We start from the raw sequence: 27,826 nt of genomic DNA on the forward strand, positions 1-27,826 counted from the left end.
TGAAATGTTTGCACAAAATTTACTTAATAATGTAATATAGTACCTGAAAAATTAAGATTGCTGATATCACAGTACAATTGTATATTGGAAAAAATTCAAGGGGAGTGGCAAGGACATTGTCTGGACATGAAAGAGGAAAAGTCTAATCATAATTATGATCCCAAAGAAAGCAAAGATCACTTTCCTAGAGATGTAAATTAAAAGCAAAGATAATAAAAGTACAAGTAATGACAATGGGCTTCCACAGGCAATGGGATTAATATCAGTTTCAGAATCCTTTGAAGATATGAAAATATCTCTCAAGCACCTTTTTTTTTATTGCAATTATTTTTGCCAGTCCAAGTCTTATCACTAATATTTATCTTCAATAATTGGAAAAGAATGAACATTTAATATTGTCTGGCAAAACAGTATTCTTCAGTGGACATAGAGAAAGATTATGCTGGAGGGGATTTTGCAGTCTTTAACAATGCATATTCTCAACATACAAAAACTATAGGGCATTTTCACAAATGGCAGAGAGGTTCAATTCTTTCAGGCTTAATATTCTTATAGTTTCATTTTTTTCTATAATAATAATAGTTATGACTGTTAACTTGTGCATTTTTTTAGGGTTAGTTTCACCTTTAGAGGCACATTCTATTATTTGAGAGCTGCATGCCCGTATGTTTTTATTAGAAATTATTACTATAAAAAAGAAAGTGAAGGGTGTTTCTTTGTTTGTTTGTTTGTTTGTTTTTGTGGGCACTACTGTCCTCAGTTGTGAGTTTGGAAAAAGAGTTGACAAAACACAAATTTGGAAACAAAGATGTATAAATAGTAAAGAAAGACAAACATTTCAACATTGAGAACCATGCCTAAAAAGGTCTTTATTAAATTGAAAATAATTTTAATTTCAATAAATACTATTCAATTCAAAAGCAGAGAGAGAAATAAAGCACCATTGTGGCAGTTGGCATTAGATTATTCTTACTGACAATCAAAAGTAACATTCCTTTCAGGTAGAGATGGATCTCTAATTTTCTGTGAGTTAGTCTATATGTGAGACAGAAAAATATGTATTTGACTTTTTTCCTAGGAAAATGTGATTAAAAAATCATAAATTACAACAAAAAAGCCAACACAGACTAGAAATTTCTGTTAAAGGTCTCAAGAAATTTTGTACAAGACAAATAAACTTTTTGGGAAAGCACCTTATCCATCTGTCTTCAGTTCAAATGAGAGTATCACTGTCAGAGTATTAGGCTGGTTATTAATAAGCTGAAGACACATCATGCTCTTAAAAGATATGTCAGCTTCTAAGGGGATTGTCAGTTACACTGACTCACCCTCATCAGTCTGGCCAAGGTGTAGCTCCCCCAGACCTGATGCCAGACACCCCCTCCTATTAACCCCTTCTGCACCCCAAGGTTAGGCCAGTCAGAATTTATTCATCACAATCTATGGCTTGTTCAGGCCTGGTTATTGATCTGTGCTAATAAACAAAGTGGTCTCAAAAGGAATGGTTCTCAGACCAGACAATTTCCTACATAGTTTTTTGGTGCAGTAATCAAATAAAGAAGGTATTTGTTCTACTATTTATCATGCATGTCAGACCGTTTTTACTAATAAAGTACCTAAGAATATAGGATTAGACCAAAAGCTCAGCTGACTCAGTGGATGGGACAGAAGTCCTTTTTGCTGCCCTAGAGTGACCAGTGCAAATGCTCAGGAAGTATATCAGAACTATTAAAAATATAGTTGCAATTTCCCAAGAGATCTCTCCATACCCCAAGCATTTTCCCCAGTGAAGGGACACAGTGTTTGCATGGCTGTAATCCATCTACAGCTTCTTGTGAACCCAAGGCTACAGAAAGTTTGGAAATGAGCTTGGGACAATAAATTCAGAATACCATAAATGCAACCTGAAAATTGTCTTACCAGTGTAGTTGTCATATACGCGTCTTAAAAAATAATTAGACAGTTCCATTCACCCCTAAAGTATATACCTCTTTGTACTGATAATGCCATCTGAGTTCAGTTTCTTATGCTGCTGACGGTAATGTTCACTTCTCTGTATATGAGTTGCTATTAAAGATCTCACTAAAAGGCTTTTGCTGTTTCCCTAGGCTACACTTTACTATAAAGCATTTTACATATCTTTGTGTAAAGTACTCTCTGTGTTAAAAGATGGAAATCATTGATTGGTTCAATTCTCAGATGTTAAAGTGCTTTTCCAGATATGGTTGGTTTTTTTTGGTTTTTTTGCATTTTTCATTTTCGTGGCATCCATTTCTGTTATTAATGTTCTTTTAACAATTTCATCTGGTTTTACTTACATTGATCAGTACAGCAATTGCATATCCACCATAAAATAGCATTTTATAAAAGAAAGAAAATATTTTCCATATTACGCAGATGAAAAAAGGCAATTTACCACAAGGGTACAGGGATGTTCAATTACAGTTCTTTTGCCTTTTGCAGAATAGTGATTTGTTTTCAGCTTGAGCTGAAACTTTTCAATCCAAACTTACCAACTATATTTTAAAAGAGAAAAAGAGAATTGTGTGCTGGAAAGCTAGTGGAGACCCTGGGCAGAAGTGTTAGAAGAGAGGTTTGCAGCTGTTGAAGGTATCCTCTTAGATCAGGGAAAACCTTAAGTGAAGATATCCATGCAATCTTTATGGAAATCTTAATTTGTTCCCCAGTAATGGAGCTCTGGGGAGGTTCTCACTCTGAGAGGACATATTAAGCAGATCCCCACTGGCTGGAGTCTTCTGTGCCTGACCTGGAAAATTAACAACTTTTGCAAAACTCACTTAAAGCCACAGCATCAAAACTGGGGTACTTGCATATTTCTGAGTGAACTCAGATCCCTTCACAGCTGCTGCTGTGCCAAGGAGAGGATGAAGCACATGGAGCCCATGCTCATGACCCACAGAAACTTCTCTCTTCTGCCTGCCAAACCCCTAAAATAAAATTGATGGGATCCAATGTGATTGGATTTTCCAAGGATTGACTATTTACAGACTGATACAGTAAGGTAGAATCTCTAGAGTTCATGTTTTTGAAATCTTGGTAGAGCAACGGAGTCTGCGATCTCTTTTTATTGTATTTTTAACAACTTTCAAAAAAAAGAGACAAAACCAAAAGACCCAACCAAACAACAATTAAATAGATTTGTATGGAAAAAGATTTCCTTGGTGCTAATCAAAATTAGAGATTTTAGGTATAGTTGTATATATAATTTTGGTCTAAGAGGTCTACAAGCCTTGCCTGCATTTTTTTCTTTAAAAAATTACACTCAATTAAATGCAGACTGATAAAATTAGCTATGAAAAATATATTTTACCACTTGACCTGTAACACCTTGCAGACTGGCATCCATAAGGAGAAGCATGTCAAGACAATTTCATATTCCGCTGGTTTTGATCATGTGGCTCTATCTCTAATTTGTTTGAATAAAGAGGTGGTCTGTCTTTTGGTTCTTAATTTTAATCAAGGTGCAAGTAGCATTCCTTTTTTGATTTTAGAACCTAAAGGTACAGGACTGCTGTCTGGGAATGAAAAACACAACCTTAACATCTTTATATATATTAAGAATAAAACTTAATTTTATGTTAAAATTTATAGGATTGAAAACTTTTAATATCTTCCACTTTCAGTTTTTTCAAAAGCCCAGTCATTAAAAATCCATCATAACATCTGCATATGGTCTTCATGAAGAATGCCAGTCATGCTTACAGGAAAATTAGTCAAAGATAATTGCAAGTACCTCCATCTCTGTAAAAAAAATTCTGATAAGATATTGCTTTTCTGTTTCAAATGCAAACCTTACCAGAATAAAAAAAAAAAAAATTCAAAATAATAATAATAAAAAAATATTTGGGAAGAGAAGGGAAAGGAAGGGAAGGGAATCCTCAGTTTAACAAGACAAATGGAATTTGACATGGCCCTTCCCTTCCCTTCCCTTCCCTTCCCTTCCCTTCCCTTCCCTTCCCTTCCCTTCCCTTCCCTTCCCTTCCCTTCCCTTCCCTTCCCTTCCCTTCCCTTCCCTTCCCTTCCCTTCCCTTCCCTTCCCTTCCCTTCCCTTCCCTTCCCTTCCCTTCCCTTCCCTTCCCTTCCCTTCCCTTCCCTTCCCTTCCCTTCCCTTCCCTTCCCTTCCCTTCCCTTCCCTTCCCTTCCCTTCCCTTCCCTTCCCTTCCCTTCCCTTCCCTTCCCTTCCCTTCCCTTCCCTTCCCTTCCCTTCCCTTCCCTTCCCTTCCCTTCCCTTCCCTTCCCTTCCTTCCCAAGAAGAAACCTTCATTCTCACTCTAACATGTAGTTGCAATTTCCAAAGAGCTGGATAAAAAATTCTAAAATCCTATTTAAAAGGCACTGCGATCTGGTTTCTCATGCCGTGGATGAGCACACAAACTGTTCAGCATTTTCATTGATAAGAGCAATTTGTCCCCTGCTGCATTTTCAAGAAAGCTCTTACAACACATGGCTTCAGGAAAAGTTATGCAGTACCCCAGCCTGAAGTTGCTTTGAGTCCCCAGAACAGGGCAAGATTTAACAAAACACTGGGAATAAGGCTGTGCTACTGGCCAGCTGGTAGGGAAGTCACCAGGATAAGCCATGTATGTCATTCAGACCTTCCAACACTGAATGCTGGTATTTAAGGCCTTCTGTTACACTGCCTTTTGTTCCTAGATATGGACACAATAAGAAAATACACCAATTTAATTCCCCAATCAAGTATTTCCTGCTTACTTTTTTTTTGTTTGTTTGTTTCTTGGGGTGTTTTTTTTTTTTGGTTTTTTTTTTTTTTTTTTGTTTGTTTGGTTGGTTGGTTGGTTTTTTGGGGTTTTTTTGTTTGGTTTTTTTTTTTGGTTGGTTGGGGTTTTTTGTTTGTTTATTTTTCCTTGCACTTTTTACCTGTTGCAAGGTGATTTTTGGTTTTGCTGTGGGTGTTTTTGCCTGCAGAGCACAGCTACTTGATGTATTAGCAGTCAGATAGAAGTTGCTCTCATGCACAGCTTCCTTTCTTCTCCTCCTAGCCCCGCAAGGATAACTGTCACCCTCACCAGCTGGCACTATCTAGATTAAAAATAGACATCAGCTGCACAATTGCAAATTTCTCCTGAGGATACCAACAGCAATAGAGTAGACTACAATACTTCACACAGACAACATCTAAAAACACATTAGAAATGACATGTCTCCTATCTTCTAAAGCTCTTAACACCACTCGCTCTAGCCTTGCCCTCAGTATCAGTTTCCACCAACTCTTCAGGATAATAAGCTGCCTGCTACCAATTAGTCCTGATAAACTAGCAAGGATATAGCCCCACTGAATTTCTGGCAATAGTTGTAAGGATTTTAACTGATCTAAAGCAAATTATTAACCTCTGGCTCACCAGACTCTGATTTGGACTAATTTTCCTTTTCATGTTTTGATAGTTGTAAGAGAGAGAATGTCAAAGCACTGAAGGTGTAAATCGCTGTGTTACCTGTAACAGCTGATGAAAAAGATGACCAGCTGGTAAAATTTGTTAGGGAAAAAATCTATTCTCATTTCATAGAAAATTCCACCCTGCTTAATTATACCTTTAGAACACTAGATATATTAGAACTACATTCTTTCTTCATAGCAGTATTTAAGTACAAACAGGTTGGCCATAAGCATGGAGGGTAATGTTGAATGTCAGATTCAGAGGAAAATCCCCAGTTCCTTGGCTGACTTTCTCTGGGTTATCTTGGGTAAAGCATTCTTGTGTTTCAAATGGGGACTCTTTTTTTTCCTCACTTTGTCTCTTATATCACGGACATTTTTAATATGGTTTTGTGGATTTTTTTTAAAGATCTATTTCATCTGTAAGATGGAAACTCAGCGGAGGGTGAGGTGTAGGTGCTATTTCAACAATACCAGAATGCTACTCACCATTTAATCCTCTAATGAAGCAAGATGCAAGGCTGTGCTTTCCCAGTAAGAGAAGAAATGCATCCCTCTTAAGTTTGAACTCCTGTGTTACAGAGATGAGATATTTATATCATGTCACAGCTCCATGTGGTACCTAAAGTAATTCATGTAGGCTAAGGCTCATGGATGCTATTCTAACACAAAAAAATTAAAACAGCTGAGAATAATGCCATCCATTTTACAATCTTATAAAAGAGGACATAAAAAACCAAAATCAGAAACACAAAGGCAGACAAAGAAGGGAACCAGGAGACAGGAGAATCTCCTCATGCCCTAGCATGAGGAGCTCTTCATTCACACTGATGTAAACCTGCACAGTGCTGACCCTTTAGTTCACACAGATTCAAGGGGCTGAAATTATTTTCTCCCATCCTGATCTTCCTGGAGCCAGAGTGCACAGCAGTGCAGTGCTCTCAGTAGACACTGTCAACTGCTGTTAATGAAAATTAGCTGGGTGAGGGGTGGGGAAGCTGCTGCCCAGACTCTCTTGCTCAGCAGGGATTTCCAGTAAAGCTTCCTGCAATACTGATCCTCCGCTGACTGGTAAGGTCTGTTTTGGGTCAACAGGACAAAGGTAAATTAGCTTGACAGCAATATAGTTGTGTGTGTGTCCTTTCAGCATCTTGAAATGGTCAGTGAGAAGATTCCTAGCTTTCCTTCTTGGACCTGTTTAAAATAATCACCCTGCATGTTCTCTATATCTGCACAAGACCTGAGGTCTAGAGAAATTAGCATCAAGCAGTATCCATATTTAAGGAAATACTTATCTATTCAAAACCCAAGCAACATAAGGGGAAAGATAATTTTTCATGTCTGCCTAATAATTTAAGAAAACAAACAATGAAATACAGCTTTTAAAATACATACGCCCTTACAATAATTTAATAAACTGTGCTGTCATCTCATAAAGAATGGTTGCTGTGGTGACAAAGATTATCCTTGCTACTGCTTGATTCTGTCATTTTTCTAAACATGAATTCGTAATATTTAGGATTTATTAACAACGTGTCACACTGATAGAGATGAATTACATGCTTTAAACTGGCCATGTAAGTCTTCTATGATATTACAACCACTTTGTCAACTCAGCAATAAGATATTATGTGATTACTACAAAATTAAAGCTATTTGTCATAAAAGATGAAGCAGAGAGTATCAGAACACTCATAAAACAACAACAAAAAAATCTCCAATAATCTGTTTCCTGATTTTAAATACTTCGAAGCTAAAAAATAGTTGCTATTTTCTGTTTTGTGAATTGATTCAGTTTAGCTTATATGAAGACTAGATTTACTTGTAATGGGAAAATTTGGGATGTAATGTGTCAGAATTGATGTGATCCAGGCTGCATTTTTTTATGATGGTTCAGACTGTAATGGGAAGTTTGTGAAGAGACCTTAATGATGGGACACTTTGCAGTGTGAAAATGCATATATGCACATATTTGTGTGTTGAGTAGATATACTTCACTTCTAGGCATTTGTGTATGTTTTCTTTGTGATGTGTGGTGTCCTAATTGTAGCAGAAAATTAGATGAGATTCTCAGTGTGGCTGTCTAAAAAGGTATCTTTTTGTGCAACTTACTGGAATATTTGTTTGAAGCAAGCTTCACTACTGATACAGTGTGAGCCTGATTTAAATAACCAGCTCTAGATCCATTTCTCCATACATATTTTCCAAACTAGCAGTAATTTCCCTAAATCAAAAGTAATTTCAAAACTTTTTTTATTTTATATCAAGGATTTGTTCTTATTTTATACTTATTTTTTCAAGAAAAATAGGCCTTTTATCTTTAGTGAGACACGTAATATTTGGTACAAATGCAGCAGAGCTGAGGCATTTTAAAGCAAGCAAGGAAAATGTGTCTGTGTGACTCTGCCTGAAGAATATGATTTATTTATATTCATCTCAGTATGTAGGGTGACCTCTTGAACTGGGTGAGATATGTCTCCACTGAATGTTGCAATGCAGAGGAAGTGACTCAGCTTCCCTTAAGTCCCCTGAGTCAGTGTTTGAAGGCAGTGGCATGGAAAACTGCTCAGATGTGCCCAGAATTAGGGAGCAATCTTCCATCTGTTACTGTCTTGCACCATTCCTACCACTTATGCTACCTAAACTTGACCATGTAGCCATTTAAGCAAAACAAGTGGGAAAAGTTTGAAAATCCAGCAACAGGATTTTCTCAGTTGAGAGAAATAAAATATCCTCACATATTTGAAAGAAAAATAATCCAGGTTCACCTGAAACACAGTAAATCAGTAGAGTATATTTCTTCCTATTCTCACTCTTTGGGTTTTATAGAACTACAAATAAACTGCCATCCAGGCTGGAAAGAGCAAGATGAGAACTGAATAAAAACTTCTTTTAGCTCAATGACATAATGTAATTAGCTTAGTTATGTTTCCATACATTAGTGGTTAACAGTGATGTATTTTACCCTTTGCTACTCTTTATCTCAGTGAAACAATTTTCTCTCTCTGTCTGAAGACAGCATGGCCTGATGCCATAGAATAGCTATGTTTTTGCAAACTAGACACAATAATTATTTCAGTTACCAAATACTATACAATAAAAACATTCTGCATTATTTTCAAGGACTTATGTAAATATCTGGGGAGGGAAAATTCCATTTCCAACTGGATTTCTTTGGCAATGTGTATCCTGAGAAAATTACTAAGTTTGTAAGTGAAATATTTCAGTTGTCTTCAATAGACATTAGAGTAGATTCTTAGACTTGAGATGCAATATAAATAGCTTTTCCTCTGTCGGATTAATTTTGGGGTCAGTGTTCTTGTTATTTAGACCCTGCAGACCACAGGTAACACTGCAACACAAGAAGTCATATCCCACAGAGTCTCGTGAGATTTGCATTTGCTTTTGTCAAAAACAAATTTTATACGGTATTTTAGAGCAGTTTCCTTCTGCAGGAAATATGTGCACAAAATTATAAACTCAGGCACTCTGTATGGTCTTAAGGACTTCATTGCACAGCTAAAATAAATGCTCTTTAAATTTCTACAACTGTGTGCAAAGAGGGCTGTGCACATTTCATTCAATTCTGGTTTGCTTTTTCAAAAATTCAGCATTGTCTCTTTTTTTATATTATCCTGGTTTTGACACAATAAGGACAGTAGAAAAAAGATTTATATGGAGGTATATAGCTGTAATTTAATATCAATATTACAGCTGAAAAAATTTGTTCAAAAGGGATGGCATAACTAGGGCAGATAAATACTGTACCCTTTCCTCCTCTAAGAAGACAGTTCTCTGATTCTGGTGTACAGCATGATCAAAATGAGTCATTCTCCGAGACAACAACCCCTAGCCTGGGACCTTTTTATCTCTACAGTTTGTATAGAGCATTGAGTCTACCTTTTCTTGTGTGTTGGAGATACCAATTCAGTATGTGAGCTTTAAAAATTTTAGAAAATGTAGTGAAAAGACCATTTTTTCCTTCCAAAGGTGATTTGGAAAACATAAAATATTAATCTTGGTAAACAACTCAAGATAAATACAAAAAATGTTTAGCAAATAATGTTTTCCTGAATCATGACCAACACATGTTACTGTACAGCTGTTACAGGTAAGCAAAAGCTATTCTTGCCTTTAAAAGTAGTCGTATGGCTCAATTAAAAACAGAATAATTATTAAAGACACTTAATATTGTGATTTTTATCCATATATATTGCATATGTGTATATATAAAATTGAACTATATTGTATGTAACTCTGACTATGCAGATGATAAAGCCATGGTGCAGCCATAATATTTTAAGCACTTTTAAATTCTTTTAATATGAGAATGCATTTGATATTTTGTGTGTGAAAATTATTTTAATATTGACAAATCTTCATTGCATTTTTTTTTTTCCAGAAATTCAAAAACAGAAAACAGAGAGACCTGAAAAACGAACACCGGCGAAGGGTAACTGGTTTTTTGTCTGTTTGCCCACATATATTTGTGTAGCATACAGTGTCTTTGTAAACTACATAATTTTTGTTTGCTAACTTGGTTAACTACTGCTGTTGTATCATAGAAACATTCAAAGATCAGCTGGCACAGACTGCAAATGATCAAAAATTCATGTATACCTTAGCATTAGCAAAAAAAATGTCATTTTATGCTTGTGTAGCTAGATTGAAAATGCACATTTGTAATAAGATTCTCCTGCCCAGACTTTTCCGGAAATCTTTTTTCTAGTAAAAGTGCTAGAGAGTTGAGCGTTGATGAACTTCCTCTGGTGGAAAAGGCATGAAGTGTGTTGGGCAAGGAAAAAAGTAAATTTATAGGACAGTGGGTGCCATCCAAGTTAGGAAGTCATAGCTAAGAGTGAGCCAGGTGTCTATCAGAGATAAGAAAACTTCCATTTTAAGAACCTGCTCTTTTTCAGACTGTTTAATCTCCTATAACTTGCACTTTCTGAAAATGCACAGAGGAACTGGTTTGGACTGGTTTTCAGAGGTCATATAAACAAAGGTGTCTTCTGGGATATCTGAAGGGGTTTTTTGCCTAACAGAGTTCCTCCAAAAAGGCTTGGACACATAAAACTTCATAAGCATCCCTCTAACACACCAGTGCTCAGCTTGATAGTGGCAGGAGAAAGCAAGAAGGAAGCCTATTTAATATTGTGTGTACACATACACCCTCCCTCATGCAATTATATTCATTTCTATAGGTATTCTTAGTGTGGTTTTATAGAATTTTACACCTCTGTATAATGTTTTTATAGTGTTTTTCAGGTCCAGTTCTGTGCTAATCAGGGTCATCTGAACTGCCTAGAGCTGTTTCCCAACTACTTAATAAGTCATGTTCTATCAAAATGAATTTTTTAGGATACCAGTGGGCAAGCCAGGCAATAATGAACTCAGATCCATTAGCAAGGATTCCAGTTAAGGTCTTTTCAAGAAAAGTAATATAAAAACACAAATGATGTTGCAATCTTGACCAAAACAGCCTCTTGTGTGCCTTTTCATCTACACAAAAGCTCATTTCTTTACACAAAATAATAACAGCATTGCATAAATTATTACAAAGAAATTATAACTTGCCAGGTGTCATTAGTTAAATCCCATTATTTATGTGCCTGATAATGTAGTCTCTAGTTATACAATCAGTTGCTGAAGCACAAAACAAATGGGTTTTTTTCTCTATTTTTTTTTCATGTTTTATCCCAACAATACAACTTGTACATAGAAGGAACAATGACAAGAAAAATTCTGTCTGACCCCTATCTACAGTGTGATAAAGGCATGAATCCTTAGGGAATTTTACTGTTACCCTCTAAAGTACCTTCACGAAATATGCACAAATGCAGTCTTTTATTGTTTTTAACAGAAAAAAAAAAAATCCAGAAGTAAAATTAGTGTTTTTAATAGCAAGAAATGGAAAAAAATATTTTTGCCTTCTGCCCAACATGTGGGAACACTAGAGTTTAAAAAGTAATTTAATTGCATTTTTTTGAATAGTCAAATCCTCTGAGTACAAGTCCCACAGTTTACAAGGGAGCTCAGTCTATAATCCTCATTTTTGAAAGATTGAAGTGAAATATGAGGAACAGTTATAATGAATAAAAATCCCAGATGGAAGTGACTGAAATTAAAAGATACAAACAGTATTGAGAGCTGGGCAAACTGGTGCCCTAAAATTTGCTTTTAATTAAATATTTTGATAAACTACTAGCAATAATGTCTATTTCAATTATTGTAATAAATTTAATCCTGGAAAGAAGAAATACTATGAGAAATAATTTCACAAAGCCATTGGTCATGCTTAAGAGCCCTGAAATCAAATTATTTCATGATAGCATGTACACATAAGCACAAGTTCACTACAAATTAGGGTCTTTCCAATTTGGTATTTGAGGTATTAGTAATTTCACTAATGCAGTGGCACCTGGACTGCATGACCAGGAGCTTGATCAGCCAGCAGGGGTACAAGGGATTGATTATCTTTCTGTACACAACTCTCCTGAGTATCTAGATATTGTGTTCTAGATAGATTTTGCGGGACTTTTAGTTGCTTCTGGAGTCTGTATAAGAAATAGGTGATATAATTGTTATTACTATGACTACCAGTAAGAGTTAATTACACATTATTTTGGCAAAAAGTAAGAACAACAGTAAAAAAATATTGAGATAAAAGTATATGTAAGTACAGAATTTGTCTAATGGAAGGTCCAATGACAATTTCTGATTTTTATGGAAAACTGATCTCACCAGTGAAATTATTTGTGCTGCATTTCTAGGAAATAGCTCTAATTAAAACAGGCATTGAGAAGGAATGGGAAAATGTTTATTTACTGTATGGCATTTCCCAAAATCACTTCACTAACACATTGCTGTTGGGCTGAGGTATGGAAAAAAAACATGTAGTGATGGTTAATTTGCTGTAGCTGGAAGACAAAGTATTTGAGACAACTAAATAGATAAATAGAGCTAGATCCTACAAATCCTGATGTTCTAGAAACCCACATAATTTCACCAAGTTAATGAATTAAAAGGCATACTTCATACACAGACAAATCTGTCTCGCCAGATTTCTCAAGGTACAGCTACTACTCCTGCATTAACTTTAAACTGGAGAACATGGTACAGATGGCAGCACAGCTGTAGCTTCGTTAAATTATGTATTTGGACCTGGGAGTCTGTGCCCCTCTCCAGACCAACCCCTTTTTTTTCAGCATTCCTTCAGGAAAAATTAAGTTGTAGCCATCTAAAGCTGCTTTGCTTCCGAATGAAAGCTTCTAGGCAGAGATTTAATGCTCTCTGACTAATGCACTCTAACTTCATTGTATTAGTTCATTTATCTTAACTTTCCTGAGAATGCTGCTCTGTAGACAAGCACTTAGTCTGTTAGCTGGAGCAAGCAATCTCTGCTTCATGCTTACTGCACTCATCACCTGGCTTTGTACTAAGCAGCAGACTTAAGACTTACTCAGCTGGAAACTATTTTTGCTTCTTTTAGGTACAGAAGTAGTGCCTTACTATAGCTCCTCTTTTCACACTTTCTGTTTTGGAAGGTGGAATGTCTTTGTTGGAGAACTTTATCCAAGAAAAACTAAATCTCACCCCCTTCACAGCCTTCAATTTGATGTAAATAAAATCTGTTATGATGATTGAAATGAGGAAAATACTCTCACATACATAAAATGCTTCTTATTTTTATTTTTCTGTGAAGTAGATAGCAATATTAATTTTGGAATGCATTGTTAAATTACCTTAAAATTTTCCATTATAAGCTTCTATTTTAGATTATTTATAAATTTATCACACTCCAGTCACTTAGCATGAGATTTCCCATGTTCATCTTTTTGCCTCAGGCTGAATTTTCATTCAAAGACATGCAAAAATGTTTCAGCAATTTCCAAAATCTAGGTTAGTGAAAATTAGGTTGGGGTGTTAAATTTTTTCCAGTGTTAATAACACTTCAGTCTGAGCTTATGACTTTTTGGTATTTGCAAGGAACTCCAGGAAAATTTCTTGTAAATTTTAGCTTCCACAATTGCCATAAATCTACTTGGTTTTAAGTCTAGTTGTTATTTTTTCTTATGGATGTCACCAGCATCCTAGTAGCAAAAGCAATAAAAGAGGCAATCTTTTTACTACAAAATGTGTCATAAAGCTAATAAAATAGTTGAATTCAAGTCGAATGAACAGTTTTAGTTTCATCATTTTTCAGCTGAAGAGTGTGTAAGCAACCTTAAAAACATTTTTTTCTGTTTGTGCTCTTTCTTCCTTTTTTTTTTTTAATGGAAAATAAAATCCAATCAGCTCTTATTTTTTTTACAGAAACGTGGCAATATGGCCAACCTATCTAATTCTAAAATTGAATGCTTGCACCTAGAATTCTGGGCTTCAGAAAGAGCATGTATTAAGCCCTTGACAAAGAAAAATATATCCAAGGGACAAAATATGGAAATGATCTGTAGACAGTGATGTATTTTCTATGACAGAGCTTTTATAACTACATATGAAGTTGAACATGAAAATATTTCGGGGGAGAGTTAATATGCTAAGAAACATCAGATTTAAATTTGTCAGAACAAAAGCTTCAGTGGATTTTGTTGGTCTTGTGACTGAAGAGTCAAAAATGGCCAGTGATCACAGCCCTGAAACATGAACACTTTAATTTTTGGCAGCACCTGCCCTTCCCAAGTAAGGGAAGCCATAGCTCTGACAGTGCCCATAAGAGGTAATGATAAACATTACAATCTGAGATTAGCAACCTCTGAGGCTATGGGGATATCAAAACACAGGATAAGGCTCTCAAACTAACCAGAGATCACCTTCAGCCTATAATTGGGAAGAGAAAAATAGCTTATGCCAGCCTGGTCTCTGCTTATCCACATTCCAGGCTCCCTGCCCAGATACATCAAGTTACTTTTCTTTCTCAAGAAGGGGCCAGCTGATCCCTTCTTCATGTTTTAACCTGTAGTCCACAAAAATATTAGTATTTCCTTGCATTGTTGCTGTTTGTGTCACTTTGAGGATGTGAAACAAATTTAAATTAGATTTTTCTGTCCACTTTCAGGTCTACTGACATTCAATTCAGTTAGTGTTATTCAAGGCTTATTTCATGGGTTTACTGTGTGGATATGGGTTTTGTTTGTTTTGATTTCTTTTGGGTTCTTTGGTTTGTTTTCCTGTTGTTGTGTAGGTTTTTTCTCAAATCATGAAATGAGGAAATTCTATGGAAAAACTACTTCAAATTTTTAAAAAACCACAATAATCTCTCTTACAAAAGTCAGATGCCCTGTGGATAAAAACAAGCTTTCTGATTATCAATCTGTTCTGCATAGTTCAGCTGTATTTTTTGGCATGGAGACCACAAGAGCTTTTGTCTGAATGTGCAGAAGCTCATGTTTCACTCACACTGACCATCACATTGTTTGCAAAACTCTGCTGTTGATCCTGCCAAAACTGACAAAAGTGTTTAGGATAGCACCAGCATCTGCTAATACAAATGCAAAATGTAAAAGCATGCTACACTTTCTACTCAGTTTGAAGAAGGTTTTTTTCTTGGTATGCTCCTACGTCTGCTAAAGCATTTTAGTGAGTTGCAGTCTGTAATTCATTCAATAATACATTGCTGGTGCTGCTGTTTTCTTCACAGCCTGTTTTTTTAGTGTAAATTTGCTGTCCACATTCTTTAAAGACTTTGAAATATCTCTCTTCCATCTTTTTCAACTGTTTGTGATAACAAACTGCTGTTTGTTATCACAATAATTTACTTGTTATGACTAAAAATGAATGTTGGATAATCCAAACACATACAAGACATAATGAATTTACTGAATGTTCTGAATGATTTTTCCTAATGGCAACAACCTGCTTTTTAACGTGGAAACACTCAGCCAACAAAAAAGTGCTCGCATTTTTGTGAAATGGCATTCACTGCAAAGCTGGTGAAATGAATGGAGACAAAAGAACAATGTGCTTGTTTATAGAGGTCACTGTCTTCTAATCAGGATTTGTTTTACTTTTTCCCAGAAACCTGGGTACAGAAAAGAAAACAATATTTCCCTGAAATTATGAAACGCTAATCGTTTAGTAGTATGGGTTTACTAAGAATAAAATCATTAGTACATGGGATTGAACCACTCCATAACGTGGTCTGAGACCTAGGTGGGCCAGAGAGTCTATGAGGACTCATGTTTGCCTGCCTCTTGCAGGGCATGGAGTTGGTTGTGTTTTGAACAGCTGCTCATCCTGAGGTTACACTCTGATTAAAAGAGATGTTTTCTTGTTAATCCATCCTGTGACGGAAGTGACAGCTAAAAATAAAGACAAAAATAGCACAGAAAGCAATATGCCGGCCGGTTCTTTGTTAAGAATAGAAAGCAATGCTGTCAAGGGCTGAAAATAATTTCCTCTGTCAGAAATCGAAGAGTCAGGGTGGTTCTGTAATGGGACCAAAAGAGAAAGGACAGATTAGATTGAGGTTGCTGAATAATCACTTCTTTCAGAAAAATATAGTCTCATATCTGAAGACTTATTCAAGAAAAATATTTCTCTTGGACCTGGAATTAAATGCTGAAATTCAGAGGGTCTTTACATCATCAAGTACCTGTGACTCAGAGCCCAAATCCATTATTTGGGTTTACTAATGCTTTTCCTTGATCATTTTCATGAGATAATAAGTGTGCTTAATACATCTAGATGACAGATTTATTGTGAGCTGGGGTTTATTTATTTGTTTATTTTTTGTAGCAACACACAGAGACAAACCTGAAAAACAAGAAAAAATTGAGAGGAAGGAACCCCCAAAGGGTATGTATCCAGCTTTTGATATTCCTTGCCTTTTTATCAGTGATTCAAAACAGTCTTATCTATTGACTCTTAGACTGTTCTTGTAGATCCCAATAATGTTTAAGGATGGAGGAGGTGTTGTGAAAGCCAGCTGGAAGGAGAATGAGGTTTTTGAAAACAATTTGAATTCATCACTGTACAGAAAAGCTGAAATTACACTCAGATATTAATTAATAAGTCTTTACTGTACTGGTAAGTTATGTAAAAAGTACCTAGAACACATATTGGTGTCCTTTTTATTCTTCTTGAATAAATCCAAGCATTTTATTTGCCCTTGAGAATATTTTTTGCACCAAAATGTAATTAGGATATTATAATATACAGGAAATGGTCCATGTAGACATTCTGCTTTGGAAATCTGCTTAAAATAGAGCAAAAAAAAGGAAAAATAAATTCTTCCAGATTAATTTCAGAGACACTGGGGAGAGGTTTTAGAGAGAATTTAATAATTTGCTGGTGGTATATGCCAACAACAAATTACAGATCTTTGTTGGAGTCAGAATCAGGATACTGCTTACTCTCCACCCACAACTCATGAGTTAGCTCTGGGTTACAATAGCCACCATCTAGTTTACCTTTTGTCAGGATATTTTAGCAAAATGGAATTTTGGTGGAGTGCACCTACTTGTCAAAACACTTGATTTTTCTGAGAACATGTCCTTTGCACTAACCTATGGCTAATGAAGGCTTGGGCTGCAGGAAGAAAAATATTCTGGAAGAGCAAACAGGCCAATGATCATAATAAATTACCAAAAAAAGAAAAGGGAAGACCAAATATCCAGCCACAGCAGACTTATTCAGGCCAAGAACTCAAGTGAAGGAGAACCTCCTGAAAGCTGTGCTGGACTAGGCCTTTCTAACAGTCTCTGATTGGAGCTTTTCCATTTCATATAAGTAATTCAAAGTGCCTTGAGCTAACAAGAATGATTTTAGAAGTTAATGGCAGGCATATAAATTGAGGTGTCTCTTAGAATGAATATTTATTAGTAGAAAATAGAATGGTGATAACATGGGAAATTTTTTCTGGGGTTTGGAAAAATGACAAAGCAAAAGCAATAATGTCCCATTTTAAAACATGAATTTATCTTTAAGTCTTCTGCTATAATGTGGAAAATCTGTGGAACTCTTCAACTTAATTTCACAGGAGAACAATATTTAATGTTTTATTAAGTTTCTTAGAACAAGAAAAAGAGTATCTCAGCCAAACCCAGCCAGTGACAAAAAATGACAATTATACTGCCTTAGCTTTCCATAAATCCTATCAATATTCTGTCTACCTAGTTGTGTGTTTTCTTGAAGTGAACCATTTGTTTTATGTAGTGAACTATTGCCAAACTGCTGCAGAAACACTACTATGTATAGAGATTGTCTGTGTTCACAGTGCTAATAAACATTACTTTCAGACTCTACATTAAACTTCAAAACTAAGACTATGAGTGTGTGTCTTTCTAAGATCCATTTCATTATAGAGTGACTGAAAGACTCTAGAGACTCATCCATGTATTTTTGCTGTTTATTTTCTACATTAAATACATTGCCTTTTCAAGATCAAGATAATGGAGAGTATAAATAGCATCCTATTCTAATCTATAATCAACTTCTGGGATGAAGTTTAAGGAAGTTATTTAATGACACAGAGAGTAATTAGAAGTGTCTCAGTCACTTAGCAGTGTCTCAGTCAGAGATGTCAGCCATATTCTCAAGTATTTCATCACTATATTGTTTAAAAATGTGGAAGCCTGAATATTGCCTACCACTCTTCTTTTGCATCCAGTTACATATGGAATTCATGGCATTGTAAACGAAGTTTCTTATCTCCTCTTGTTAGGCAAAAGGAATTTTACTGAACTTGAATGAAATCTCCACAGGAGTTAGACTTAAGCTAAGCTTGCATTTTCACAGCTGTTCTTCCAGGAGTGCTCTAAAACCCACATGCTTATTTTTCATTTTCTGGAACATTATGGTGTAAAATCCTAAGAAAAGCGAGCGGAAAATGTTCTGTGAACGAGTGGGTAGCATAATGCAGTTTCCACTGTCACAATGTCAGTTTTCCTTTGCACATACTGGGTATCTAATTATGGTTCTGAGGTCATCATTGCCAGGGACTGATCTCAGCTAGTGTCCATGACTAGCTGTCTGTATCCATTACTAACCATCCATATCCATTACTGGTTACCCATTTCAAGCCAGCTGGCAAGTCAAAGATGTATTATTTGCACATGTGATTCTCTTCTGCTCCAAGATTGATTCCAGGCTTTTTACAACCTGTGCCTGACAGAGTATGGGGTGGCCAAGGTGAAGGCCTCTTCCTGTCACAGGCAGCAGCATTTACTGTGAGCTGTGCCTTGGTAACCAACAGTTTTCTGGAATTCTTCTGGAACTGACAGACAATTGCAAGAGATGATGTTATGCAGCAAACAGCTGAGGCACGTTACCATGGCAGTAACTCGTTAGCCAGAGCTGGCTGCTCACACCCCTGTAGTATGATGGACACTGTAAAAATATGCACGGGGCAGCTCAGCAGGAACACACTCTGCCACTTACTATCCTAAGGCATCCTTGGTGAAATTGCTTTAAATTCTTAATTTTTCCCACTTTTCTTTTTCTTTTTGGGTGTATATATATAACACTTTCTTTCTTTCTTAGTGACAAGTAAAGACAAACTGGAAAGACAAGAAAAACCTGAAAAAAAGGAAAGGCATGCAGGTAATTATTTAATGTCAGAATTTATTTTACATTAGGAGGTACTCTAAAGCTTATTCTCTACTCAATTTCCATTTATGTATCCCTTTGATTGCAGAAAAAAAGCTATGAAATATTATGAATAAAAATAATGAAATCATAAAGAATTTGCAGTCTTATGCACTAAGTAGCATTTAATATTCCTTCTACATGTTTTTTGTTAGTTTCTTTTTTTTCTGGGGAAGGGAGATAATATTTTTTGTACTCTGGATTAGTGTAATCTTATGATAATCACTGAGTATTTCCAACACTTGCAATAAGAATGGTTGCTAAGAGACTATGGTCACCCAAGAAAAAGGCACCTGACAGCCCTTTCACAGAGGTAATCAGGAAGGCCATGTGTAAAATAAAGCATTTTAAATAAAATACTACATAGGGCCATTGTATAGCCACTGACTAGGCCAGGAACAGTTCTTTCAGTTGTTATTTGCAATGAATAGCTATCTAGCACTGTTTTATCTTCCCCAGTTCTTACTTTCTTTTTAAACACCAGCTCCATGTTCATGCATACATTTTTGTGCTCCTAGGATAACCTCATACCTTGTACTCAAATAGGGAACTGCGTGTTTTCACACACATGATCCCTGTAGGTCACCTCAGGGCACATCAGCCCATGCATATATCAGTTCTGCACATCCTTGGACAAGTTACTGTGCACACGTTAATCCCAAAAAATTAGCAAATCAGAGCCCACACAGGAGAATATTTCAGATTACCCTCTACTCAGTGACTACCACACAACTCGGGTGTGTTCTGAAACCTGAGCCAGAAATCTAGGAACTACAGAGCAGTTAATTTCAATTTGTAAGGTGGAAATTAAAAGCAAACAAAAAGCCCCAAAGAACATTAGTTATAATGTCACTGCAATTAGATTTGTAATTAATTATAGTGCTTAATCATTCATAGCTGGAAAAATTGTTAGTTGTTCTGTGGAGTTCAGAAAATCCTTCAGAAACTAACGAAAGTAATAAACAAGAAAGCTAAAAAAATAACAATAAGCCAAAATAAACCAATAAATTACAGGATATAAATGTATTAAAAAAAGAAAAAACCCAATATAAATAAGCATGACTCTTCTTGACTATCTTCTTTCATGGGATTTCTTGAGCTAGAAATGCTGCTGCTCTTCCAGCCAATGGCAAAGACCTCAATGATGACAGATGAATTTTTGAAAGTTCAATTCCATGTTTTGGCATCAACAACAAACAGCAGCAGCTGAATCAATCTTTCTCATTATTTGCATGCATGAGCATGGTGTCCACTTGTGTTTCTTGATCCTTTTTCTCATTCAAACGCAACTTTTTTTTTTTTTTATGACCATTAAGATTATTCGTTTTATTTCTAGCTGTTCACAAAGAGAAACCTGAAAAGCCAGAAAAACAAGAAAAGAAAGCACCATCTAAAGGTATTGATGATCATTATTAAAAGTTGTACAATTTAAGTGCATGAAATCTTGGGAGAGTGTGGAGATAAGTATTTAAAGTACACAGCTCTTCTAAAGTGTTGAACACTTTTTGGGTGTTGGCTCTTTTGCTTGAGCAGGTCTTGATCAGCCCGAGTGAAGTCTTGCTCAGCATATTTTGTTTTTGCTTTATTCTCTCTTTTGTTTTGATGCACAGAGTTTATTACAAATCATTCTTACACAGTGAAACAATGAAACCTTTGACTATTTTCTTTGTATTCCCTGATGCCTGTTTCTACACAAAGGGATTCAGTAATTTGCCTGCAAAGAAGTTTTTCTCTTGTGCATTAGTTTTCAACTGGATGCAGACTGATGCAAGAGTATTTACTAACTCTCAACCTGGATCTTCCATCATATCCAAAAATAGAATTTCATTTTCTTGCTTTTATTTTTTTTTCAAAAGCATTTTAATTTCAGCATATGATTTGCATTGTCTTCTACGGCAGCAGTGACTTTGGTTAAGATTTACATATCTAATAATTATCATATATATTATGAAGCAATATTGTGGGTGTGTGAGAGGTGATTTTCCCTATTCTTTTGACTGATAATTCTATCTTTGGCTATGGTTTAGACAGGGAACTTTAAAAATCCAATCACATTGCCCTATTATGCCATTTTTTAAAGACTAACATTTATTATTGCTTGGCATTTGAATGTTTTTCTCTGAGGTTAGATATTTCTCCATGGCAGATATTTCTATAATGAAGTTCATTTTCAGTCTTTGTCTCTTTTATTTTACTCCGTTGACTCTTGAAGAAATAGTATGCAACTATATTCATATCAGTTTGTTATGGCATTGAGATTAATCCCATGATGTTGGGGTGCATGAATTAACTAGGTTTAATTTGAATATGTTCAGACAATATAGGTAAAAATATAAGAATCATTCTTTTTTTACTTGCTCATAGTCTAAGAAGAAATGTAAAAGAGAAAGTAAAACTGAAGAAAGAAAGAAAGCAGAATGAAGACTTAAAGCCTTAAAAAATCTTTTAGGGTAGCCATTGTCCAGTTTCTCTTTTACAGGGATATTGTTAGTTTTTTTCTACTTTCAGTGTATAGCTTGAAAGTGTGTGATTTTTTTTCATAAAATGAAATCATGCTGAAGTAAGCCAGAGAAAATAAATGCCCATAGTGTCTGTGTTGATTTGGAAAGCAAATAACTTCCAAGAATCACTGAGATAGTCCTAATAAGCAGCCAGTCTCTGTACCTATTTATCTTCTGCTAGCTAACCAAATAATCACTCAGAGCCTTAATGTGTTTAATAGCAGCCATGACTCCAGTCACAGGCTGGAAAATTTTATGAAGAATTTGGACACTGTAGCTGCAGAGCTTTGTGGCTGCAGTGTGACATAGCCATGCTGCCCTCTCTTGGGTAGTTTCCCTGCCGTGAGCCCCTATGGCATCAGGGCATGAGGACAGTTTTCCTCAGCATGTCCAAAGTTGAATTTCTGCCAGCACTGTGCTGCTGAGCTTTCCATTGCCAGGCCCACCTCCCTTTTGCCAGGGGTGTGCTCTAAACTGGATTAGCTACCAGCAGTGCTTAGGGGCTGCTTCAACCACTTGCAGTGCCTAGGAAATGATAATGTTCAGGTTCTGGCCAGCTCTGGGCAATGGACATACTGAAAACTGTGTGGCTACTTCCTACACACTCAGCAGGTTTTCTTTATGCTCATTACAAAGACTCAAGGTAATTCTTCAGATTCTGATAAAGGCTCCAGAAAGCCTCAGTGATATGAGTGTCTTTTAAGCATTTCATCTAAAGACATCTTAAAAAATAAAACCAAGTCTAAATATCAATCATGTCTCGTGCAGGCTGGAATTCCAGAATGGCATTCAGTTAGAGATGATTGTTATCATGTAGTTATCAGTTGAAAGAAGTGTAATTAACTCTCAAGGCTGGTTTGTTTTGGTATTCTGTCTGGATGGTGACTAGGAGGTCAAAGATAGAGGTCTGCATAAAATTTTAGCAGCCTTTCTGGAACACAGTCCTGTGTATGTGTGTGTGTGAGTGTGTGTGTGTGTGTGTGTTTACACAGTGTATCTTATGCAGACATGAACTCACTCAAGCTGGGCTCTGAAGTGAACACCAGACTTATGGCTGTGTTTGTTGACAATGAGCCCAAGCTAAGAAAAACACCTTTCTGTAAGACAAATAGAGCCACAAGGCTTCCTGTTGGCTGTAGCACAAGGCCAAGTCCGTGTCTCCTCAGCACTTGACACGAGCAAGTTTGTTTCATCTGGACTATTTAGTAAAAACATTCCCTAGGAAGCTTCAGATCTGTGTGACTCACTTGTCTTCTGATTAGGGAGCCTCAACAGATATTTTGAAGTTTTTTATTCCATTATATGAATCTGAAAACAATTTTGAAAACTGAAAAACAGGAATTGTAAGGAAATGTGAAATTTCCAGTGATGATGTTGTGTTTTGGCAATATTTTCTTGTTCTTTTTGAGATTTTTCCCTAATATACAGTTGTTCTCATTTCTAGTAACTCAAAAAGATGCACCTGAAAGACATGAAAAAGCTGAAAAGAAACCTCCTCCCAAAGGTATTTATTTATCTATACTCCAGTTTTTTAAGCTGAATTGGCATTGAAATGCATAAACTTTATTTTATTCAAGCAGAGATTGTAAATGTGTGTGAGAAATAGCTACATGAAACTAAAATGAAATTAATATATAATCAGAATTAAAATGTTTGTAGAACGTCCAGGGGTTAATTCTATGCTTGATCCCTTACAGAAACTGTTGCAATTTCAAATTGAGAATAAAAGTATGAACCACTATTTCACTGAAAAACAAGTAAGCCTACCTGCAAGTGATCTGACATACATTTTCACTATAGCTAGTTAAGGAAATTAATTCTCCATTAGCCAGCAATACCTGGATTTGTCTGGGAGTAGTAACGCGCTCATATAAATGTCTGAATTCTGGTTTGCAATAGTTAGATATTCCAGTTTATATGTTGATAAAATCAGTTTAGTTATCTCAGCGATTTTACAGAAATAGAAGTCTAGAGCCTTACAGAAAACATAAATTTGGTAGCATACTAGTTGTGCCTAAGCATGGAGACATTTATATCTGTGAAGAAAATTGGAGTATTGTCTTTGTACTAAACAGGTTAATTTAGAGCATATCCAGTGGTAGTTTATACTGCTATTGGATTTTCCACTGGGGTGAACTAGAAACACACATACTGGGAGCATGCATGTCTCAAGTGCTGACACATAAAAGCAGAAAGAATGCTTTGGGTCTCACCAAGGTCTTGTGTAGCTTCAGCTATTGATATTTACATTATCAATGGTAATTCTCCTTGGAAGCCTCCTCACTCTGCTGAAGAGCATCTCATGGATTGGTCTTAGACAATTTCAGTCCTGAGAACTCATGTAGAGTCAGACTCAAAAACTCAAAACTTCTTGGAATGACACCTAGAATCAATTCACGAAAGCAACCCTGTAAAATAACCACACTACTTTTCCAGCTTACAAGAGAGTTTAACTCTGAAGTCTAAACTTGTACAGATAGTACCTCCCATGTTTGTTTGCTTAATGACCAACATCTTTCTCCCTAAACATAGTTTATACCATAAAAACTATCATATTAGAAAGACTTAATAGTATTTGGCATATTCTATCATATTTAGCATCAGCCAAGCTCGTGGTATAGCACTGAAGATAAAAACTCTTTGGGTCTTATATTTCTGTTCAATTCTCCCTGGTTTGAGAGGATTATAGTTTTCATCAGATCTTACCAAGCTGGTAATAATGAAGAAATGCTCATTATTAATAGCACAATATAAAGTAAATGGCACTGAATGTTATGTTGGGGACAGAGAATGACACTGAAAGCTTTTTCTTTATTACCTGCAGAGGAGAAGAAAGTAAAGAGCACTAAAGTGGAAGCAAAAGTTAAAAAGGAAGTGAAGGATGGAAAAGGAGAAGCAAAGGGGACGACAGAGAAGGTCAAGCAGGCAGAGACAAAGACAACAGAAACTGGGCTAATAAAGGCCAAAACGAAAGTTAAGGAGGAGAAAGCTCTTCAGACTGTAACTAAATCGGACAAGAAAGGTAAACAAAATGAGGAGGAAACAGATGAAGATCCTAAAAAGGTAGTAGGGAAGAAAGAGAGAGAATGGAGTTAAATCTGTCAAGGACCAAAGTGCACCCATGAAAAACAAAAGCGCAGTCCAAATAAATTCCACATGAACCTCACACAGCTAGGACATGATTACAGAAAATAAAATAAGTTTAATGTATATAATCAGAAGGTTCTAGAAGTTTGTCATGGCTAAAGTTTCATTTTAATTTAAATCCTTCTTTACCAAGGACCAATTTCTCTTCAGATAGGTCTGAGACTTTATGGATTTGCTCAGTAGTATCTAATGTAGTAGATTGCAAGCAGAGTTATTTTTGAAAATTCAGACTGTCCAATAACTTATTGGGAATTTAGGTTTGTTTCTACATCTGCATATGTCCTCTGTAACCATAATGAAAGCAGCAACAGTGTAAAAGGAATGTAATAATTTATCTAACATCATATTGTACAAGGTAGTCAGGTAGTCAGTCATTGTACAACATAGTGACATACTTGCCTGATATAAGTTAAAGTGAACAGCTTCCAAATTTCTTCCAAAAATGAAAGAAATGCTATTACTCTAATATAAGGAAGAAAAAAAGTGATGAAACAAATAATCAATGTGCATCAACACCATATAGTTAACAAGGTGTTAACTACATGCTCCACTTTGTCAGAGTAAGCCTGGGTTCTTCTGCTCCCAGGTTGCACAGACTGGTTCCCTGATTTCCCTGTGGCATTTCCATGGCACTAAGTACAATTTTGTATGAATGAAAGCAGCAGGACCCGGCTTTCTGTATGAATTGCCACACTGCAGCCACAGGATTATTCTGACATTGAAAGAGGCAGCTCGGTGTTGCATAGTGCACCTATCTGATCCTTTCAGCTGTTAACCACAGATAAATTGCTGTGCCTGAACATCAAAGAAGCTGTGCATGCCTGGATATCTGAGTCTGCCTGATCAGATTCTCTCAGATTTTCATAACCATTGCTCTGGACCCCTTAGGAGCTGCCTGAATTATACTTTTCTAGAAAACTGAGAGAGTTTGAGACATAGCCCACTTTCTGAAATACATAGTGTGCTGAACTAGTATTTTTTAACATTTATTTGTATTCCAGTTAATTTTGTCCTTCACTTGTAATATTGGGACCTTTGAGGCATGGAATCAAAGCAGCATCTATCACACTGATTGCTATGACCAAGGACAAAGTTCAGCAAATTGTTCTGTTAGTTTGGGAGGTGAAAGTCTCTTTCAATTTTTTGTTTGCTCTGGCAGAGTTTCAGTGCAGAGTGGGGTCTGCTCCATACTGCTCAGGATAAAGCTCTCAAAAACAAAAGCTGTGCAGATGACAACAAAATATTTTAAGTAGGGATCAAATATTAGAGACCAATAGAATAGTGGTGGTTTTTTGTTTGTTGGGAGTTTTTTTTGTGGGATTCCCAACTACTTTAGCTGATAAATATTAGCAAAATGATCCATCTTGACATCAAATATTAACAGATCCCTTTGCAAGTCTGCTTTAGAGTGTGAGCCAGTGACTGTGCATGGAATCCCAGCAGGTGAAAATGAGAATGAGCAGATGGAGTGGAGCAAGGAAGGAGCCTCTTCAACTGCCTTTATCACTGGGGACAGGGCTATGCACACCTAGTGAAAGCTGCATTTCCTACTGTCGTGCTTCCTTTTCCCACCAAAAACCACTGCTGTCCAGCTGGATGCTCTAAAAATCTTCATTTTTATATTTCAGTCCCACGGTGACACAAGGTGAACATAATTTTAAAATCAACGCAGTTTTTCAGAGATTTCCTGATCCTGTAATCTATACTTGCTCAAGGGAGTATTTCTGCCAGCTTATCTCAAACTATAAAAAATACAGCAGTGACCACAAAAGAGTTTTTGCATCATTTCATATTGAAATTAAAAATTAAAAAGATAGGTCATCTTCCTGGGTAGATCACATTAAGTCCAACAACAAAAACATCTATGAGTATTTTTATTGTTAGGAATCTAGTCTCAAATTTTGATGTGATCTTTTAGTACTTATATGAATATTTGTGCCATCATTACAGAGTTATAGGTGAAAACTAAAGGGTGAAATTCTCCTTTTAATAAGGGAGTTTAGATTAAAATGGATTTTTAGCCATGAAGAGGCATTTGAAAAATCACATTCATTTAAAATTCCTTAGATTTCAGTCTTTACTGATTGGTTGTATTCCTATGAACTTAAATAGGATGTTATAGTGCACCTTGTTATGCCATATGGATGTTATATTTTTGTTATTGATATTTTTGCTTTCTGCCTTCAATTTCTTTTATAAATCCCATTTTTTAGGTAGAGCTGCTAAAGATATAATATAAGGAGAAATTAATATAAAATCTTATTTATGAGGTACAGTTAAGATTAAGGCTTTTTTTAAAAGTTTATTCAAATTACATTTCCACAAAAAAAAAAAAAAACACAAAAAAGCCACCACAACAACAACAAAAAACAGATAAACAAAATCAACCATACAGTCTTGTTTATTTCTGGTCCATACTACTGAGTTTAAAGAATAGATTATTTTAATGTCGATGAAATGGTGTGATTCTAGGGCCTCAGGCTATGTCTATATCACAACTTGGATAGAGCCAGCACAGGCTTGTGCTCTGCCCTGGGACTGTCCATTGTAGTGTGTTGTCCCCTGCCATAGTTTTGTTCTGTATTCTCTAGCAGTCTTTTGTACAATGTCCCAGATGTTCAAGAAAATCTCCCCAACAGGCAGCAAGGATAGGGGCAGATTGTTTTGGCAAAAGAGAACTAAGAAAAACAATTTTTTTGTGCAAGAACTGGGCCCTGCCATTTTCTTTCTGGGAAAAAGTGTTGGCATTGCTCCATTTTATTTATAAATTCTTACTGAGGCCCTATTGCAACATCATCAAACCAAACTTTGCTGGTTTCAGTAGCTTTAGGTGGGCTTAAGAAAACAGATCTGTATGTGTTTTCTCACACACACACTGGTTTTGGGGTTTTTTTTAGAATTATCATATGGGCTTAGGGCAGATACTGTAGCCTTAAGGAAGGAATGCAAAGTTGGAGTCAGCCAGAACGATAAATTTGAATTCCCGAATATGAAAGTAAAAATTATTATGAATATTCATTAGAGGTTTTAAAGGCAATGTTTGCAGCCACAGCCCTGATAACATGCTGAAAGTTTTGCCCCAGGCTCTACAATCCTTACTAGTATGGCCCTTGCCATCTCAGTAACCCTAACATAGCTGCCTAGGCTTCTATAAAATAGAAAGAATGTTTGGCTA

The 27,826-nt window shown here is 36.1% G+C and overlaps 1 protein-coding gene across 7 annotated transcripts in view; it reads left to right on the forward strand.

The window, feature by feature from the left end:
• TRDN (triadin) overlaps positions 1-27,826 on the forward strand; it is a 225,288-nt gene that overhangs the window by 48,891 nt on the left and 148,571 nt on the right. For all 7 annotated transcript variants that reach the window (XM_059842181.1, XM_059842185.1, XM_059842183.1 and 4 more), the window contains 6 exons: positions 9,819-9,869; positions 16,154-16,213; positions 18,899-18,958; positions 20,340-20,399; positions 22,949-23,008; positions 24,329-24,526. In XM_059842181.1, coding sequence (XP_059698164.1) covers positions 9,819-9,869; positions 16,154-16,213; positions 18,899-18,958; positions 20,340-20,399; positions 22,949-23,008; positions 24,329-24,526 — 489 coding nt within the window. The remainder of the gene's footprint in view (positions 1-9,818; positions 9,870-16,153; positions 16,214-18,898; positions 18,959-20,339; positions 20,400-22,948; positions 23,009-24,328; positions 24,527-27,826) is intronic.

Source organism: Haemorhous mexicanus, chromosome 3 (assembly GCF_027477595.1).
Source record: "Haemorhous mexicanus isolate bHaeMex1 chromosome 3, bHaeMex1.pri, whole genome shotgun sequence".
Lineage (NCBI taxonomy): Eukaryota > Metazoa > Chordata > Aves > Passeriformes > Fringillidae > Haemorhous > Haemorhous mexicanus.